Source organism: Malaclemys terrapin, chromosome 19 (genome assembly GCF_027887155.1).
Source record: "Malaclemys terrapin pileata isolate rMalTer1 chromosome 19, rMalTer1.hap1, whole genome shotgun sequence".
Lineage (NCBI taxonomy): Eukaryota > Metazoa > Chordata > Testudines > Emydidae > Malaclemys > Malaclemys terrapin.
Window position 1 is genome coordinate 13,884,186 of NC_071523.1, and position 21,066 is coordinate 13,905,251.

At 53.6% G+C, this 21,066-nt stretch overlaps 1 protein-coding gene across 1 annotated transcript in view; it reads right to left on the minus strand.

The window, feature by feature from the left end:
- NOC2L (NOC2 like nucleolar associated transcriptional repressor) overlaps positions 1–21,066 on the minus strand; it is an 83,720-nt gene that overhangs the window by 4,350 nt on the left and 58,304 nt on the right. The window contains exon 17 of the mRNA XM_054009062.1: positions 13,240–13,375. Coding sequence (XP_053865037.1) covers positions 13,240–13,375 — 136 coding nt within the window. The remainder of the gene's footprint in view (positions 1–13,239; positions 13,376–21,066) is intronic.

A 21,066-nucleotide genomic window follows, 5' to 3' on the forward strand; every position in this document is an offset into this window, starting at 1 on the left:
CTCCACCCCGGCTACATTTCTACATCAAGTGCGCTAGCTCCGGTATGTCCGCCCAAGCCGGAAGTTACCGCTCCGGCGCCATGGGTAAACAGACCCCACGTCTGTCTAGAGCGCCCCCATTCCATGGCTCAAAACATCAACTGTTCAATCATTCCTGAGGGCGGGGGGATCAGCACAGGGACGACCCAACTTGAATACTGGGCTGGGTCATAACCTCACAACACAGCCCCCGCCGGGGGCAGCGCACGTCTCCTGGAGCAAGGCCCAAACCAAGCTTTCATCAGTCACCATCTGGTCCCTCTTGTGCCTTAGGGCAGGGAAATCATCTGTGCCTGTCCTGGAGGTACAGACCGTGCCTGGGGGGAACAGTGGCCAGGAGGCAGAAGGTGGAATCAAGGCTCAACCCAACTCCATCCAGTCAGAAGGGTGATCTGCCGGCGAGGGGGAGGCCAGAGCCTCTTCGCCTTTGGGAAGCTGAACGGGGCAGCAAGCACCAGTGTCGCGCCCGGATGCTGCGTGCCAGCACGTCCCTCTACCAGCACAAAGCTTGCATAAAACGCGAGCAGCAGTGCCTGCAGTCCTCAGCGCCGGGAGCTCCCCCTGCCTCCAGGAGTCCCTGCTGACTCGACTTGGAGATATTAGCCTGACTTTTAATACAATTTGGTCAGCAAGCGGGCGCTGTAAAGTCTGCATTAATCACTTTAATGATGAAGCTATTACTGGTGCGGGGGAGGGGGGGGGCGCGGGGAACGGAGCTCAGACAGGATGGGAAATCCGCCAGCACTCCCGGGAGGTTGCAGCCATTCTAAAGAGTTGCCCGGCTTGGCTGCCAAACTAGCTGGTTGCAAAATGCATGTGGTTAAACAAAAACGATCACCCGGCAGAGGCTGAACAAGGTGCCAAAAGGGCCTGGCAGTTGAGCGACGGTGTGTGAATAGTTAATGCACCCCCAGTTCGGGAACGGATTTTCAACCTCATGCTTCAAGCCCATCTCTAGCTATCAGAGATGAGAATGAGACTTCATATGGGGGTCGGGGGAGCAGATTAGCCCGTAACTCCCTACTGCTGGGCTCTTCCTCTGAAGCATCTGGGACTGGCCGGCGTCAGAGAGGGGAGCCTGGACTAGCTGGACCATGGGTCTGATGCAGTATGACAATTCTCCCGTTTCCGTCACCCTTAGTCCAATGGAGCAGCTTAGTTCCCGGCCATGACATGCAACGAGCACAAAGCTACCCTTTCAGTCTACGTGCTGAGTTACACACCCCGAAGGGCCCTCTATTGCACCACTGAGCTCTGGCTCACCAGGAGAGATCGTCTGCAAGATCCTTTCGTGCTGGGGCGACGTGAAACGAAGAATAAACACAGGGTTGGGGGGGACGGAGAAAAGCTGGCCTCAAACAAAGAAATTAAAGAAGATGTTCCACCCATTATCAAGGGATAAATCCCTCTGCAGCAGCTGGAGATAACTTTGCCTCCAACACACGTTTCTGATTAAGGGGCCAGAGCTGCATTACGCATAACTTCATTTTAAAACAAGTCCGTGTCTGTCTCCATACATGTCGCCTTTCCATAGCGCTCCCCGTCCCAGGATATCCAAAGCCCTCTCTGCACACTAGTGAACTCAGCCTTTCGAGCGCTCTGGAAAGGCAGGGGAGCGCTACCACTCCCATTCTACACATGGGGAAACTGAGGCACAACAGAGGGAAGTGGCCCAATTTATGCTGTACCCATCGCCATGGTGTCAAGCCTCTTCCTTAGCCCGTGCTGCTATCAGGGAGGCCAACGAGCACCCAGCACCTTGCAGGACTGGACGAGAAGGGCCCAGTGCATCTCTCACTGACTTTGGAGTTTTGGGTGCTCAATGCAGGTGGCCCCCGGGGAGATGCTCAAGGGCACACGGGAAGTGTCTGGAAGGGAGAGGTGGAGGACCCAGATGGCCAGAGATCACCTGGATGGCTATACTGAGCCAGACGTGTTCTCCCATGCACATGGGCCACTCCCCAGTGTGATAGCCAGACATGCCCGGGAAGAGGGAATTGCCAAAGCCAGGATTCCCTCCCCTCACTCAGCAACCCAAGCTCCCACCTTGGCTCTCACGCCCAGCACCTGGAGAAGCGATCAGGCAAAGCGAGAGTGGCGTGGCTGGGAGGAGAGCCACTCATGCGTGAGTTGGAGGAATAAAATCCACCCTTCTCAGCCTGCAAGCCTGATGCAAATGCTTAGGCTGCCGCACACGTGTGTGTAGGGGGGGGACACGACTCAGACCTGTGCAGGAGACCGGCGCCAGGCAAACCTCGCAGTGGGATGTAAGTGGTGACAGATGATGGCCATCATGGCGGCTGATACATCAGGGTTCAAACTGGGGACCTCCGGCGCTAGAAGCATACACTGCTACAGCCGGAGCCACAGCTCTGTAGCTGCATCGCTACCAAACTAGTATCCCCTGCGGATCAGCACAGAGCGGGGACGCGTAACACACACTCACCGCTGGGGGAGAGACAGACCCCGTGCAGCCCCTCTCCACGGGGCTCCACAGGGCTCCCAGACATGCTTGCTAGCCCTGACTCTATTGCTTTCCCTGATCTGCCATAAAGCAGGGAGATGGGAGTGCCCCCTCCCCACACTCTGGGGATGGAGGTGTTTATCAAACGCACAATTGCATTCTGCTTCCCTGTGCCCAGTCTTCCCTCACCCGCCCGCTCCCACGCTCTCACTGGCTGCAAGGCTCCTTTACCAGGGACCCCACGGCCAGGATTCTCAAATGGGACGGAGGGAGCCAAACCCCAATGACGGGTGGGAGCTGGTTGTCTCACCCCCTTAGACCAGCCCAGAGACATGGCACTAATAGAGGCCCCAATCCTGTGATCAGCTCCACTGGGGTGTGTCTCTGCAGAACCCCCAAAGGGGTCTGCCCGAGCAGCAGTCACTGCAGAATTGGGACCATCGCCTGTATCCGATACACAGCATTCTTCTGGAACAGCGTCTCATCAAGCAAAGTCAAAACGAAAACCCAAGCGGAGAGAGAGAGAGAGAGAGAGAGAGATCGAAGCCAAGAGGGATCAGGCAAGCAGCTTTGAGGAGGACATTTATGATAATCATCTATTATTATATAATCTATTCCCCCGCCTCTACCCAGCAACACTTGGGGTGACTCTAATTACCCGATAAAAGGAATAATCCCTCTTCTTACCCCCCACGCCATAGAACACCCTGCCTATTGATCGCTTGGCTAATCCTGCATGCAGAGGAACACGCCAGGAAATCTGCCAGCTCGAAGGGCCACGGTTATTCCTTTAACAAATGAAAACATCTGGACCACCTCCTCCCCCCTCCGCACTGATGTAATATGCTTACGTGACTGATAAACGAAGAAACCTGCTCAAGTTCATTAGAGGCAGACCACCGCCTAATGTGGACAGATTGCTCATTACGGCCCGGCCCGGAGAGAGAATGCAGCCACGCTCCCTTCTCGCCATTAATTGCCTCATGACGAGGCAATCCAGCTCCTCTCCCCGAGCCATTAATAATTTCCAGGAGCAGCCGTCTTCCCTCCCAGAGAGCCGTCAGCTGGTAAATGAGAGGAATGCGTGCCACTGCCACCCCCCGCCCTAGACAGACCATCGATCAAATCCATGCGCCCCCTCCATCCTCGCCCTCTGAAAACCAGTGTGGTTCTGGGAGTGCTCAACCCTCCCCCTTTCCTACCAGACCTTTCACGGCACCCAGTGGCCCCTCTCCAGCCTGCCTTCCTCAGCAAGCATTGGTCCACCTCGCCCATGTATCAGCCACCTTTCCTGCACCTTGGGCATTGTTCCAGCCCTGCAGAAGCTGGCAGGCAGTTGTACCACCACGGCTTAAACCAAAAGGGGAGGAAAGGGAGGCTCTTCCCTTTCATGCAGACGTTTTAACTGGTTAAAAACCAATATCAGAAGCTCCCTCTACATCCCACGCTCACCCCACCCCAAATATCCAGCCATACCTGCTGCATGCACTGACGCTTGCCCGGCAACTTGCCTCACCAGGTTCAAATCAGGCACGAAGCAGAGAGATTTGCTGCTAGGGAAATCACAACAGAAGGAGTGTTTGGTGGTGGTTTGATTTTATTGGGGGGGGGGGGGAGTAGCATAAACTAAGTCTGTTAGATTCCCAGGCAAACAAATCAAAAACGTCACGTGTTTCCCTATGCAAAGATCGACCAGCAATTGATCTCACTGTGATTCAGAGCCCAGGGCCATTCAACCTCCATCACCTTCCTCTGGGCCTTCTGCTGCAAAGAAACCCAACTCCAGGGTGGAGGTGAGCAAGAGCTGAACCTGATTTTACAGCCCAAGTGGCCTGACAGGAAAGAAAGGAAAGACTGGAAGGAAGGGAGGGGGGAGAGAATCATTAGGGTTGTGAAACTGAGGCACGGGGAAGGAGGATGGCAAACATTCAACAAGACAGGTGGCGAGAGCGCTCAGCACCCTGTGAGACTGGACCCTACATTCAGGCCTCGTGTTTTATGCCTATAGTTAAGCGTAGGCACATACGCTTCCCCCCTCCAACACACACGTAGAGGCAGGTCTCTATCGTCTCGGATCTTACATAAAAACGGGGGGGAAAAGTTTGACACAATCCCCCAGCTGCAGAAAGTTGCTGGGCTCCACCACGCTCTACTTGTAATTAACAGGGTTCTGGAAGCGAGTGTTGATGGAAGCGAATTCCTGGCTAAAAACGAGACAAGACCAATCTTTTGGGATTGGCTCTGGAGTAATTTGAGAGAGCTGTTGTATCTTAATAGGCAAAAAGATAACACGCTGAACGAACCCACAGCCAGACTGTTCCACACACATCATGCTGCCATATTGATATGCAACACACAAAACAAACCAGATCCGTATCCCTACGTGACACTGTGAGAGAAACCCAAACAGGGTTTGATCAGCTGCAGTATCCAAAACTTATCACATTACAGACAGCGCAATGCCATTTCAGCCTACTTAAATATGCCTCATCGCTCACTTGCCCCGTATGTATCTAATTTGGGGGAATGTAGGGTTACCATTCGTCCGGATTTACCCGGACATGTCCTCCTTTTGTGTGCTAAAAATAGCATCCGGGGGGAATTTGTAAAGCACTCACAATGTCCGGGATTTCCCCCTCCCCCGGCAGAGCGAGCGGCTGGGAGGGCTGCAGGAAAGTCCCGGGCTGGACTCCGGAGCAGCTTCCTCCTCCCACCCCCCCCTCCCTGCATTCTGAGCCGGCCGGCAGCTCCTCCTCCTGCAGCCCGCTCCGGCAGCCCTGTGCAGGGCCAGGGACCGGGTTTTGTGTTGTGCTGGGGAGCTCAGCCATGTGTCCGGCTGGCACAGAGCCCAACACCCTGTTCTGAGCAGCAGGGTAAGGGGGCAGGAGAAGGGACAGGGAGGTTCTGGAGGGGGCAGTCAAGAAACGGGTGGGGGCTTTTGGAGGGGAGTGGAGAAAGTTTTGGGCAGTCAGGGTACAGGTAGGGGGTAGGGTCCTGGGGGGCAGTTGGGGGGGGGGTCTTAGGAGGGGGCAGTTAGGGGACAAGGAACAGGGAGTCTTAGGTAGGGGGTGGGGTTCTGGAGGGCAGTTAGGAGCAGGGGTCCCAGGAGGGGGCAGTCAGGGGACAAGGAGCGGGGGGGTGGGGGGCTGGGAGTTCTGGGGGGGAGCTGTCAGGGGGCAGGAGTGGGGAGAGGGATCGGAGCAGTCAGGGGACAGGGAGCAGAGGGGTTTAGATGGGTTGGGAGTTCTGGGGGGGGCTGTCAGGGGGTGGGGAGTGGGTGGATGGGGCGTGGGAGTCCCAGGGGTCTGTCTGGGGGTGGGGGTGTGGATAAGGGTTGGGGCAGTCAGGGGACAAGAGGCAAGGAGGCTTAGATAGGGAGTGGAGTCCCGGGGGGCAGTTAGGGGCAGGGGTCCCAGGAGGGGGCAGTCAGGGGACAAGGAACAGGGGGAGGGTTGGGGGTTCTGGGGGGGCGGGAAGTGGGAGGGGCAGGGGCGGGGCTAGGGCGGGGCTCCTCCCGTCCTCTTTTTTGCTTGTTGAAATATGGTAACCGTAGGGGAATGACTTTATACAGGAACACAAGAATAGCCACACCCGATCAGACCAGTGAGCTATCTGGGCCAGCACCAGATGCTTCAGAGAAAGGAGCATGAAACCCTGCAATGGACAATTTGAAGCAGCCTGGCCCACAGAGATTTTGCTTCCTGACCCACAGAAGCCCTGACGCATAAGGGTGATTCTAGCACATTCTATATGACTGTAGCATCTAGGTATTTATATCGTACGCTTCACCATGGCTACTCAACCCATGTCATCTTTATACACACACTTTGTATGTACATTGTATACACATACACAATGGGTATGTATGTGTATAATGTACATACATATCACACAGACACACAGTTGTGTATGTTTTTTATGCACAATACATAGTTACACTCGCACTCTACAATTAATCATTTGCTATGGTAAGAAGTATTTTCACAGAGGCAGCCAAGGGCGTGAACACATGTTTACAGCAAAAACAATCAATTCCTCATTATTTTATGGCGGACCCTAAAGAAAATCACCAATAATTGATGCAATTAAGCATCTCCTGCACCTGCAATCCCTCCCTCCCCCAGACGCTGTTTGCTGCTCTACAGTACGTACAGCCGGTACATAAAAGCAATGCCGGCAGAGCAGAGTGAGCTCGTCCTGAAATCACTGGAAAGGTTTAGCATCGTCCCTAAGTCTTTATGAAGCTGCATGTAACCCTGCCGGGAACTTACACACAGTGGCAGCGCAGCCCTATCACTCTAACTAAAGAGAAGCAACCTCCAGGACTCAGGGAGACGAGCAACATGGAAGAGAAACAAAAGCAGCAGAGACCATAGAAACTGGGTGCAGGACCCCACCCCGAGCGCCCTCCCCTTTTTTAGTTTTAAATACAGCTCCTTCTCCCTGTCGACAGCCTGGGTCACCCTGCTAAATGGAGCCCTCGTGTGGCTGCACACACCGTAACATCTGGAATGATACGGGCAAGTGGCCCCTCTCTCTCCTCTGAAGCACACCCTGCTTCCTACGGAAGGGGGCAGGGATAGCTCAGTGGTTTGAGCATTGGCCTGCTAAACCCAGGGTTGTGAGGTCAATCCTTGCAGGGGGCCCTTTAGGGATCTAGGGCAAAAAATTGGTCCTGCTAGTGAAGGCAGGGGACTGGACTGGACTTGATGACCTTTCAAGGTCCCTTCCAGCTCTATGAGATAGGTATCTCTCCATCTCCCTATATATATATATATATATATATATATATATATATATAGGAGCCATGTCCCTCTAAGACCCCCCCCCCGCCTTCCCCCCTATACGAGCTGCTTCTGCCCATAAAGGAGCTGCTCCATTTCACCCCTCCCCAGCCTGTTCTGCACCCTATCCTGGATACTCCGTCCCCTGCAGGAGCCTTTCCCTCTGTACGTACCTGTCACACATCCCCCCATGCTTCACCCCGTAGGGACCCACCCAATCTTGTTCTGCTCCATGTCACAGAGCAGCCTCTCCCCCACAAAGAGCCCCCCCCCAATCCTATTCTGCACCCTCAATGTTGCTCTCCCAAATCTATTCATAAGGGGGAGCAACACCCCCCTCCCCCTGCCTACTGGACCTCTCCTGCCTCCCCACAGGGTGGGGACACGTCACCCAGGGACCCCCCAGGAGGATTCCAAGGACTACAGCTCCAGCAGATGTTCTGCTGCTGCTTCCACACCCGGGGGGGGGGGGGGGGGGAACGACAGTTCCCACCTGGGAGCAGAGCCGAGCCGAGCCAAGCGCTGCTCAAGCTGCTGACAGCTGCTCTGTGCAGCACAGCCTGGGCCAGGAAGCAGCAAATCCCCGACCCCTCCCCGGTGCAGCTGGAGAAGAAGGGGGTGCACCCCCAGGGTGGGGGCAGGCGGCGGGATATAACCCCCCGGGAGGGGGCAGCTGGAGAAGAAGGGGGTGTGCCCCCAGGGTGGGGGCAAGAGGTGGTATATAACCCCCGGGGGGGCAGCTGGAGAAGAAGGGGGTGCGCCCCCAGGGTGGGGGCAGGCGGTGGGATATAACCCCCCCGGGGGGGGCAGCTGGAGAAGAAGGGGGTGCATCCCCAGGGTGGGGGCAGGCAGTGGGATATAACCCCCGAGGTGCAGCTGGAAGGGTGCACCCCCAGGGTGGGGGCAGGAGGTGACACATGTTCCGCCTGGAGGACAGTGGGGGTGCAGCCCCCTGCACCAAGACCAGAGCAGAGACTGGGGTGCACCCCCACACACCTGCCAGCACGTCAGCTCGTACGTTGCTCCCCTGCAGCTGCCCCTCCAGGAGCCTGGGAGAACAGGGAAGCTCAGGGCACTGGGCACCTCCCCCTTTCCAGCCGTTTGGGGTGAGACAGCCTCCCCCTCGGGCCAGCTGAGCTCCTGCTATAAGCCAGGCGGGAGGGGAAGGAGGAGGGCACGGCTTCCCTCCCCTGACCCCAATAAACCACACGGCTGCCAGAGAAAGGAACCGTCCCCACCCTCCTAGCAGGACTGACTGCAGCCTGCCTTTCTGACCATACTCCCGCATGGCTTGGATACAGCCGACCCTAAATACCCAGCAAGCCGTCCAGCTCCGCTCCCCTCCTTCCCGGCGCTTCAGGGGGTGGCAGGCTGCCCCACCCACAACCCAGCCCAATTTCATGCCGGGCTCTGCATGGTGGCTGTCCCCGCACACTTGCCCGAGGCCTGGCAAACGGCGCTCTCGCGTGCCCCAGTGCCGGGGCACTGCCTAAACACGGTTATTCCTACAGGAACACGGGAGCCAGACGACAGTGAATCCAGCCAGTACCCCTGCAGCTGGACCGTGGGCGGCTGGGGTGTGGATAGGGGAGTGCAAGCAATGGGGAATTGTATGTGGTGGTGAGAGGTTTGGGGGATGTTTGTTCAGTTGCTGTTGTGGCTGTTTGGGGGATTTTAACTGAATTGCCCAGAGCAGTTTAGATGGGAGCTGCTTATCCTGTGATCAACTGACAAACCCATGGAGACAGAGCGCCACACCCCGCAGGGAACAGCGCCCAGGGAGGTGTAACATCAGCTGCGCTGTACAATCATGAATGCCTGGCAAAAGCCTCGCTCTTCAGGGTCCACCTGCCTCCTGTACCGGCAGCTTTGGGGCACTCGGGGGCCCCAATCCTGCAAACACGTATTTGCTTAACCCAGCTCAGGGGCACACTCCTACCGAGTGCCAGTCCAGGCCGTCAGGGTAAGCACCACACGGGAGCATGCTGCGCTGGGGCTCACCCCCGGACTGCCAGGTCATTAAGGAAGCAGTGGAAATAAGTGGTTGGTGTCATCAAAGCAGCCATGTCCTCTCCCCTACCTCAGCCTAGAAGTGGGGAACGCTAATAAGACACACAACATGGATTTTGTGGCTGTGCATGTGAAGTTATTCATTTGCTACGCTAATTAGCCACGCTTCTCCTTTTGCAATTAATTGCTTTCTGATTACAGGGCCTGGGAATGAGAGCGAGAGGCTGGTATTTTGCTATACTTTTCCCCTGCTACTTCCTGGACTAGATTGTCCTTTACTGTTCATTTTGCATCTTAAGCCTTCTTCAAAGCGAGTGAACTGTTTGCACTGGGACAGACCTCTCCAGTAACCTGCTCTCCTGTGCCCCAACCGCCCTGACATTTGTTAGACATTAGTTAACAAGCGAGGTAGTTTAGTTAGTTGTAGTTAACCCCAGGAATCTTGCTGTTCTCCATGCTAACCTATTCCAGGGAGATTATAGTCACTGTAAACCCTAATGAGCACTTAACTACAGCAATATTTAATTAAAAAAAAGGTGGGGGAGAGAGGGGCTTTGAACAGCAGCTAATTAACAGAAAATTGCTAATTTCCTAGCTATTAACGGCTGATTTTCCACTGGCTGAATGCAGGCTGGGATCTGTCTGGGCAAAACTGAACCACAAATGGAAAGATGATGATGCTGTCAACAGGGAAGGGGGTTCCCATGCCAAACGCCTCGTCTCTGGCTAGGAATGGGAAGCATTTCTATTCTAGTCCAGCTCTTTGCATCTCACTAGTGAGCCACAGACATGCTGAGACAGTTGCCAATGCTGCTACGGTCAATTAAGGAAAAAAAGAGGGTGGGTGAGGGAGGGCTCTCTTCTGCTCACAGTACAACCAGGGGGACCACCAGATCAGACCAGACCCAAGGTCCATCTCCCCCAGTATCCTGTCTCTGACACTGACCAGCACCAGATACTTCAGAGAAAAGTGCAAGAACCCCACAGTTGGCCACTGAAGGGTAAAAGCTCCCCCAATGAAGTCTTGCCCTAATCCCTAATAGTTAAGAGGCTGGTTAAAACCCTGAAACGTGGTTTTATCTCCTCTCAATATTACTTTCTTAGCATTAACTATAACCCTGGATGTTTTTGTTATTTATATAAAGGTCCAGGCTTGGTAAGTTCTTGGCCTCAGCGACATCCTGTGGCAATGAGTTCCGCAGTCCTATTATATGCTGTTTGAAAAACCATTTCCTTAGATCCGTTTTTAAATGTGCTACTTTTCAGTTTCCTTGCTCTCCTGTTCTGAGACAGACATGAGCGATTAAGTCTGGGTTGAAATTTTCAAAGCACAACGAATGAAAGATGTGTCTCTACATCACCTCGACCACTTTGAAAATTCCACGCCAGGCGTATGCCAAGCCAGGAGGGTCGTGCTCCTCTCTGGCCAGCCAAAATCATAACTTGATATCAACCAGCCAATACAAACGTCAATGGCGTTCTGCTTGTTAGCACAGAGTCTAATAAAAGGCCGGGGCTGGTGCACGGCTGGTAAGATGTGGGAACACTGCTGCTATTAGGAAGGGACAGGCCCTGCCCTGCGACTGTGGCCCAGGCTGCTCGGGGGTGTACGCAAGCCCTAGTACTGCTGGGGACGCCTGCTGAGGGTGTTGGTTCACTGGAGGAGACTTTAAGGGCAGTCACTTCTTAGCCATTCTGCCCGGGCACCTGCTCTTACCTCAGAAATAAAGAGCAGGGCAAGACTGTTGCAGTAAGGAGGCAGCTAACGCTCTCTCACTGCCTCCGCCAAGCGCTGCCCAGGTGGAAGCTGGCAGTGTTTGCACTCCCCGGCACGCAGCAGACCCCTTCAGTGGGCCACTGCCTCCTGCTGCTCCCTAGACTGGCCCCACATTATGCAGGACTCGGTGCTTTTCCCTATCCCCCACCGCCCGGGGAACACAGCAGGCTGGGCCAGGAACTCTGGCTGACAGGCCAGACTTGCGTTTGAGGGCCCTGGTGGATCTGCGCAGAGATTTCAGTGTGGGCAGTCACTCCTGTTCATCTTCTGAGGGAGGATGACTGGTGTCTAAAGGGCTTTGAAACGTGTCAGGACAACAGCTCATTTCACATCGCCAGCCTGCCACGGTCTATCAGGCTTCCCCCACCACTCTCCACAGGGAAGTGTGCCGCCGGGCTTCACAGGCTCAACCATGCGTCCTATGCTCCTCTCCCAAGATACCCACCTCAGCCCCCACAGCTCTGCAGCGGAGTGTGGTTCACTTTGGGCGGGGGGCTATGTTGATCTCAGAGCCATCTCCTCTACCCTGTGCAGCACACTGTACCATGTAAAGCTTTGCATTCATCCGGGTTTTCTGGTGCGCAGATAAGTGGCCAGAGCAAAAGCAGGAGTGGTTGGTAGAGGTGGCCAGAACCAGGAGATGAAGGGATGGCCGTATAGTGTATATCTCCAATCATCAGACATTGATATTGCCTCTTTCATGTGAGCATCTCAAAGCACTTTATAGAAATATTGAAAATAAGTCTCAGGGTTAAGTGACCTTTTCCAATGATGCAGCCAGCACGTTGGTGGGAGAGTCAGGATTAGAACCCAGGAGTCCTGGACTCCCACTCCCCAGTCCCTCAATTACACATATTATTGACCCTTTGGAAACTACCGAGACTTTCTCATAACGCATTCATGACAAGCTCCAGCCCAGTGTTGGGGAGAGCTGTAGGTCTCTCAATATTCACCAATTCTGGTGGTGCATTTGATTTTTCCTGTTCCTCTTTACTACAAAGGACACCTGCAAAATCCATTGCTTTAAACATGTGGCTGATGTGGCAAAAGTTCTCTGAACCTTCCCTCCCGCCCTTTTTATTAGGAACACCTGCAACGAAACCAGGATTTCATCAACTTCTGTGGCTTAATTCCCCAGCAAATGTCAGAATTTACTCTGACACATCATAACCACGATCCCATGTGGGAGGTCAGAACTTTAAGCGGGGGGCAAGAAAGAAGGCCAGGTGAGCTCCTGAACTAATAAAAATAGCCTGTTTTGATGAAAATGCCCCTAGCAAGAACAATCAGAAAATTCAAGATAAATACAAGACTTTCTAAAAGAAGAATTTGACAGTTTTCTGAGTTGTCCACTGGAGTTTTTAAGCATGTTCTGTAGCGGACCCCTAGTGGTTAATTCATGAATTACACCACTCTATTTTCTCTACAGACCAAAACTTTCTTGTCCCATCAAAGACCCGTGCAGTCCTTAAGTCATTAAAGAGTTGTCTAAAAAGATCCCAGGGACAGAAAGGGTGCTGGGTTTGGGAGGTGTTAACCCTTCTCTCAAAGACAGTCTCTGTTCTGGAAACCAGCAATTGCTGGGCCTATCTCTGGTATGGATCTTACCGTATTTATCCTCGCAACACTCCTGTGAGGCAGGCCATGCTAGTATTCCCATTGTACAGAAGGGATAGGGAGACACAGAGGACCAGAGACCTGCGTTCAAGAGCTACCGCAGAACTCCTTACAGCAGTTGAATCTTAGCCATCCCACAGGAACATCTGAAAGAGTGGGCACTACCTTACGATGAGCGCCCCCTGCTGCTGGATTATCAGAGAGCCGCTGGCAAGGCTCAGCATCTGCAGCAAAAGGAAGGTGCTGGGGGATGGGGTGGAGGGTCAGGAAGGGAGATGAAGGCTAGTGGGGACTCCAGAATGAGCTGGAGTGAGGCGAAGCAAAAAGATATGGGGGCAAAATGAAAGGCTCTAAATGAGCTTCCCTATGCTGATTGAAAAGCCATAAAAGGAAACCCCACACCACTCTCTCTCCATGTCCCCAAGCCTGCTGGGCCACGCTCACCTGTAATGCAGCTCCTCCAAGTCGGAGGTACACCATCTTCCACCGTGGATGAATTTGGCCCCCCCTCTTTGCAATATACAATCAAACCCCTACCAGCCCCATACCTTGCACAGCGAATCCACCGCTCTCCCCGTCGGAGTCGCTGTCCAGCTCAAAGAGGTCCTTGAATTCTTTCTTGTCGTCCTCCTTCCTGTCCTCCAGCCGCTTCCGTTTGATTTCTGGGAGGTTCAAGTCGTCGAGCTAGATGGGCCAATAAACAATGAAATCAGCTTTCGAAACCGTCTCTGCCTTCCAGCTGTGGCGCAGGCCCCCCCCGGTCTGCAAGCCAACGTCCAACGCTGAGCTTAAACCCCGAAACCGCAGCTTCGCACTGCCGCTAAAATCCACATGACCTGTCGGCAAAGGACTATTGCACATGCCGCCTGCAAACATGCCCAGAAACCAGCTCCAAAGGTAAACGAATGCATGCCAAGCAGTGCCACTCCAGTGACCCCACCACGAAACAACTGCTGGCAGCGGTCCCTCCACAGGAAATGGGCCCATTGCAGCTTTCCAGGCAAGAAAAGCTATGCATGTGACTCCTTGCACGGCCCCCCACAATTCAAAAAGTGTAGCCCTGGTGACTAGCCAGCCTTATGTGGGTGGACAACCTGATCTGGCCTCTAGCTACTGGATTTACAGCTTCGCTTGCCCCAAGAGCTCAGCTGGTCACTGCTCACCAAGGTACGATCTAGGCTGCCTCTGCCCTAGCCAGCTAAGAAGCAGTAATTCTCCATCAGTGCCATCCCATGGTGGAAGCCATATTATAGACAATGGCTGAGGTGCTTTTGGCTATCAGCATCACCTAGCCCTCAGAGCAGGATTAAATGACAAAGAGGTAAAGATGCCCAAGCTCTGTCTCCACTACAGCTTCCACCGTTGTTAGCCCCGGGCCCAGCCTTGAGACCGCCAATAGCAGTTCGCCCCTTCAGTGCCGTTTAGCGTTAGCAATCCACCCCATGTCCCTGTTCTCTGCACCTCCTCGAGAGCAGCAAGGATGGGGATTTGCTGGCAAGGGCTCAGGTCACCAGGGCAAGGACAATCTGAATGCAAACTTCAGTAAAGCATTCGACAGTCCCACACGGGAAATGATTGGTTAAATTAGAGATGATGGGGGCGGGGGGGCCTTAGGTTAAGAATTTGGAGGTGGGTAAGGAACTGGCTAATGGGGAGAAGGCAACAGGTTGTGCTGACAGGTGAACTATCAGACTGGAGGGAAATTACTAGTGGAGCTACTCAAGGATTGGCCCTGGGAACCGATCTTATTTCACACCTTTATTAATGACCTTCGCACAAAACAAAAAAATAGTAGGAGCGTGCTAATGCGATTGGCTGGTGATACAAAGATGGGAGGCATCGTCAATACAGAGGAGGATCGGAATATTATACAGGAAGAGCTGGAGTGACAGTAAACGTAATACACCTCTACCTCGATATAACGCTGTCCTCGGGAGCCAAAAAATCTTACCGCATTATAGGTGAAACCGTGTTATATTGAACTTGCTTTGATCCACTGGAGTGCGCAGCCCTGCCCTCCTCCTCCCCCCCCGGAGCACTGCTTTACCGCGTTATATCCAAATTCGTGTTATATCGGGTGGCGTTATATTGAGGTAGTGGTGTAGCACAGAGTGTAAGGTTGTACACTTAGAGTGTAATTATAGTAAGAATTTCTGCAAGAAGCTTGGGGCCCATCACTTGGAAGTGACAAAGGAGGAGAGCGCGCTAGGTGTATTAGTCGCTCACAGGATGGCTGTGAGCCAGCAATGTGATGTGGCTGCAAAAAAAGACAAAAATGCAATTGTAGGATGTATCAGGCAAGGCATTTCCAGGAGAGATAGGGAAGCGTTCATGACATTGGACAAGGAACTGGTAAGCCCTCGTTTGGAATAGTGTGTACAATTCTAGTTACCCATGTTCAAGAAAGATGAATTTAAACTAGAACCGGGGCAGAGAAGAGCTAGGGTGATCAGAGGAATGGAGGGCCTGTTTTCTGAGAGGTGACTGGAAGAGCTTGGCTTGTTTAGTCTAGCAAAACGAAGGCTGAGAGGGAATCTGGTTGCTCTCTATAAATATGTCAGGCAGTAAACATCAGGGAGGGAGAAGAGCTATTTAAGGTAAAGGACAATGTTGGCACAAGAACAAATGGGGATAAACTGGCCATGAACCAGTTCAGACTGGGAATTCGAAGAAGGTTTCTAACCAGCAGAGGAGTGAGGTCCTGGGACAGCCTCCCAGTAGGTGGTGTGGGGCAAACTAATTAATCGTGAGAGAGAGCTGGACAAAGTGATGAACAGGGTTGTGAGATAGGCTTTCTTGAGATGGGGGGCCAGGGCTTGGCAGCCCCGGGGGGCTTCTTTCTGGTTCGTGTCAGATGTTCCTAAAGTCTCATGCTTCACGGCTTTGGACGATCACATGCAGTGGTCAGGAAGAGAGTCTCCCCCTCCTCTCCCTCCCCTCTATGGTTTTGGGGCGGAGGGGCGGAGGTTGTATCCTTCCTCTGTACCATCAGAGATGGCTACAGCTGGAGATAGGACACGGGACGGGATGGGGAAGTGCTCTGAGGTGGCACCGAGCATCCTCTCTCTCGGGTGCTTGGCTGGCTGGTTCTTGCTCACATGCTCAGGGTCTAACTGATTGCTGTATGTGGGGTCAGGAAGCAATTTCCAGGTCAGATTGGCAGTGACCATGGGGGTTTTTCCACCTTCCTCTGCAGCATGTGGGTCACTTGCCAGGATTATCTGGGTCTATCCTACCACTGCAGGGGCTTCGGGCACTGCTGCCCCTCAGCCCTTCCTGTTCACTGTGTGTCACATAATGGTTTAGTCTCCTGTGGGCTGTCATACCTTGGTCTCATTCTGGGTGCCAGGTTTAGTGTGTGGAGGCGGGGAGGGGGTGGTGGCCTGTGACGGAGATGTGGTCCCTTCTGCCCTTCAATTCTACAACTCTGCAAACCAAATCCCACCTGCTCTCCGAACACCAGCTGCCCTGCTGGGGCCTGGCCACACACCTCCTGGGGAACCACTCACGCTCAATAGCCTTCTGGGAATAATTCTCCCAGCTCCCACCTGCCAGGCCACCCCCGAGGCGCTCATCTCTGGGCAGAATCACTTCAGCGCCTCCACGAGATCCAACACGTTAGGAGAGGCGGTGAAGCACTCTCCTGATACAAAAGCAGCTTCAGCAGAGAGAGAGAGAGAGGCGCATCTCATCCAAAAGCCAATTCCAGCTCGTTGGCTTCACTGCTGTGGTCCCCAGCTGGGCAATATTGATTCTGGGAGCAGAGCACTCACAAACAATGACCAAGAACACTAGGACTGAAGGTCAGAGGCTGGCCAGACAGGACTGAACCACCACCCACTTGCAGGGTCTTGGTTTTAAATGATCTCCCACCTCCCCATCCACTACGGTGTGGCCTGCTCTCCTGCAGCCCCTCCAGACATCTCCCAAGTCACCTGTGTTTCAAGTACGTGCAGAGAAAGCAGCATGTGACTGGCTTTAACACCGCAACATGCCATGGGATAGATGTGGGCAGCATCCCGCAGTGGGTGTCAGCTCCACAGACCCAGTCAGCCCCTTCGAGCTGAGATACTCTTTTGCCTTTGCAATCTCCCAGTCGTGCAAAATTCCACTCCGGCCGCAGGCAGGATTCCTGTGGACGGGCGAGTGAACATCACTGTTTTCCTTCTAACCATCACCGCAAGGGAAAGCAAATAGATTCGGTGTCTGGGCTGCTACATTTTTCAGGACTTTTGCAAGGCTGCACTATGGGCAAGTCTTGCTCGTGCCCCTTCCCTCTGCATCAGTCTCCTCTCTATCTTGCTTGAAGCAAGACAACTGAGGGCACGTCTACACTGCAATCAAAGTGTCTGACTGCAGCTCATGTAGACACACCCGAGCTAGCTTCAATCTAGCTAGCTGGAGGACGGGCAGCAGTGAAGCCATGGCAGCACGAGCGTCAGCAGAGGCAGTGAAGTTTGCCTTGCACCCTGGGAAGTACTCGGGCAGCTGGCCCATGTGTCCACAGCTTCACTGTTACCAGTAGCTGAGTGAACTCCAGGAGCTGCCCCCCGACTGCAGTGCAGAACTACCCTCAAAGTATACCCAGGAGCCCAGAGGAGGCTGCATCACTGCCTCCGATCTAAAAACAAAAGCGGGCTGGCTTTCAGCCTTGCGATCTGTGCATCTCTGTGCACCAACTTTCCACATAGCCCACAACGGCCAGGCAGAACACTAGATACTGGCCCATTCGGCCAGGCGTGCAAACAGAGCAGGGGACTTGTGCATACAGGAGTGTTTGTGTGCAAAGTAAGCGTGCAAACACACAGGGCCCTTAGGGTTCAAAGCTGGCTCTGTGCCGTTCTGTATTACCCTCAATCTTTTGCAGCGCGCCTGGGAAGACGCCTTCGCCAAACTACCCAGAAACATGCCCGAGTCTCAGCACAGACGTGAAGTTTAAACTAGCGTTGCCTTACCTTGATCCCAGTGACTATTTCATTTGCTATTATAATTATTTATAGCGCCTAGGAGCCCCAGAGCGAACGCTCATCGTGCTAGGCACTGTACAAACACATCATGCTGCCCAACTCCCCAACGTCACTGGAAACCTCTGGGACTTCCTTGCAATGCTCTGCCGTTTTATTAAGGTAAACCCTGTTATTGGGGAAAGCCATCAACTTCCTACACTACATCAGTCATAAACACGTTACCGCATTCTGGTCCCAATACCAACCTCCAGAGTATGTTGTTAGCTTCCACTCCATGCTGAGCAGCAGCTGTTTATTAAGACTCAGTTTCCTATCACATAGCTACTCAAAGGGTTAGCGGGGGGCAAGGGGAGCTCAATCTCGCATTTCAGTCCCATTCCCAGTCCTCCAAAGATTGGCAAAGTCTTTCGGGAATGAAAGGCGCTCCCAGGACCAGGTTTTTATAACATAAGCAGGGACAAATTAGGAGCTAAACATTAGGTTTGATGATTTTTGCATTTCATAATCAATTTGGGGAGGGATAGCTCAGTGGTTTGAGCACTGGCCTGCTAAACCCAGGGTTGTGAGTTCAATCCTTGAGGGGGCCACTTAGGGATCTGGGGCAAAAATCAGTACTTGGTCCTGCTAGTGAGGGCAGGGGTTGGACTCGATGACCTTTCAAGGTCCCTTCCAGTTCTAGGAGATAGGATATCTTTATTTATTTATGGTTTTATCTTTTCCCCTCATTGCATGATGAGCTCCAATATGGGCCTATTCCCAGGGGTACATTGCCCGGCCTAGGGTTTAAGTGGAAATGGATCTTGGTTTGGAGCAAAATTTACCCCATGCCCCGATTGCGCAGAAGTTTGCTTCCTCAAACGAAGGGGAGGAAGCCATTTTAATCGACATTTTGCACAACACTTGAGAGTGTAGGCTCTTGTGGGCAGAGACCGTCTCTTACTATGGGTCTGCTCAGCACCTGGCACTATCCTGAGCTCAGTCGGGGACAAACAACAATGGCCTAGGTGTTCAAAAATGACTCAGGATTTCTCGTGACCATTTCTGGGGTGCCCACCTGGAGACACCTTAAAAAGGAGGCCCTTTTGGGAACCTACCGAGCACCCACCCTGGTAGAAAATAACTCCTTTACAATGTCTCAAGTTGCCCCCCCCTCCCCAAGATTACGGCCCCCCCCCCAAATGACTAGTCACTTTCGAGACCGGAAGCCAACAGAAGCAGGATGCAGACCCAGACTCCCGTCTAGCTGCAGGCTGTGTGCCTCAGACAGGGGCAGTGAGTGGTAATTCTGGGGCCGGCCCAGCTTGGGAGCCAGCCTCTTCAGACTCCCATGACGCTGATTAGTCCGTGTGCTGCTAGAAACCGCTGGGGAGCTGGGGTGGGAATCAGGCAGCCGGGTCAGAGTTGTTAGATGAGGCCAGTTTCACCTCAGAACGAGGCTGATTTTTTTCAATGGCCGTTAATGGGACGTGGATTTTTCTCAGCCCTAATGGGCCTCACGGTGCTCAGCATCCCGCCGGGGAGCACAATGCTGCATCATTAAGCCAGCAGCCCTCACGGAGGGAGACAACAGCCCCATTCAAAGCACGGAGATCTTCAGGCAGCGCCAGGCCTTTCTGAAATCTCACTTGAAAATTCACCCTTCCCTGCCCTCTTGTCTATTCATCCCGCGCTCCTTCGGGACTGAAACAAAGCCCTACCACTTCCCTTTGACCATGTCCCCGGCTTTACCCAGCTACCCTTTCACCCTCGCTGCAGGAGCCCCCTCAAGGGGAGCCTCACCCCCCGCCGCTCCCGGCTGCCCCGGGAAATCCTCGCTCACTTTTCTAGGCATTGTCACCCATCAACGGCTAGCCGCTGGGGTAGCTGCAGCAGCGTAACCCCCTAGCGTGGGCAGGGAAAGCCAGGGCTGGCACCAGCAGGACCAGCCCCACTTGGGCAAGTCACAGCTCTCCATTTCCTAGCAGGATTTGCAAGCGGTCACTGCTTTCAATGCTAAATTCTATCTCCCAAACCGAACCGCCTGTAAGGGGTGCTCCCCATTCCATCCAGATTGCTGCACTGGGGGCTTATAGCCCCGTGGGCGAATTTCTCCCTGGAGCGTGACTTTGAAAGCATCGAAGATCTCCGAGGTCTCCTCCCACCCTCTGTGGCTTGGCCTGGAGCCAACCACCACCACCACATCCCGTCAACTATTTCAATCGTCCCCCGCCATGCCCTGGGGTTGCTCATTATATCCATTTCCTGCTCCCCAGATGAGCATCCCAGCTCAACCCTTTTAATCATATTAGCATATAGACAGCTTTACTCTGTGGTCCTGACACGAGTGAGCCCTCAGATCCAGCTTCCAAAGGCTGAGTGCTGTGCCTGGAGTGGCAGGCAGAGCATTTGCACGTGGGATGGAGCAGGGGAAAGAGGCAGACACGCTATTAGCTACGTAGGCAGGTCTGAGGTTAGCAGCAGTTGTGTCCAGACTCTCGTTCTGCACTGTCCCCTTAACTGATGTGTTCCCCCAGGGAAAGTTGTTGCTGAATTTGCACAATGCCATAGTTAAGGGCCGATTGGCACTGGCCCTGTGCTCGCCCACCCTGGAGAGTTTCACCCGTTGACTCGGCTGTTACATCCCCAGCAAGCGTAAGACTGTAAGCTCCTTGGGGCAGGGAACATCTTCTGTCCTGGGTTTACACAGCATCTAGCGCACCAGGGTCCTAGCTCTAGGCTGGAGCTCAGAGGCGCTATCGTAATACAAACAATAAATAATAATAAATGGAAAGGAGAGGGTAAGAGGCATGTCCTCATGACCTGACCACCGCTTCACAGCCAGAGGTCACCCTGCGGCACCCTGCCTCTGTTTTCCCCCCTTCAGGGCCCTTTAACAACTCCCAGTCCCCAGATAGTTCAAAGAAACCCCCTACTAGTAGGCCTCAAGTCCAATTCAGTCTCTCTCTCCTGATTAATTGAACACAAACTCACACAGGCTTCATCCAGCCGGCCCTTTGCTGTCTCTGCCAGGCCTCCCTGCCTGGAGACCTTCCTCCCACTCTCTCCTGCTTCTTCAGCGTTTTACCTGCTGGTTCTGGGCCCTGCAGGAGCCTTTTCGCTCCCTGCAGTATCTGCAAACCTAGCTCTAGGCTCCTGGGCTCCCCCCCTTCACTGCAGCTTTCTGCTCTTTTTGCATGGGGACCACCTGGTTCAGCCCAGGTGCGGCTCATTCTGTAATCAGGGCTGGCTTAGTGCAGGGCAAGCCGCCCTGTTCCACAGAGCGATCTAGAGGGAAAACCAGACAAAACCAAGAGCCAGCGGCATCAAGGGAATCCGGTGACCCCCTTCCCCCAGTTCTCGGCCAGGTACACTTGGCATTTAGATAGCCCTCTACAGCATCCGACAAATACAAGCTAACTAGGAGCACTG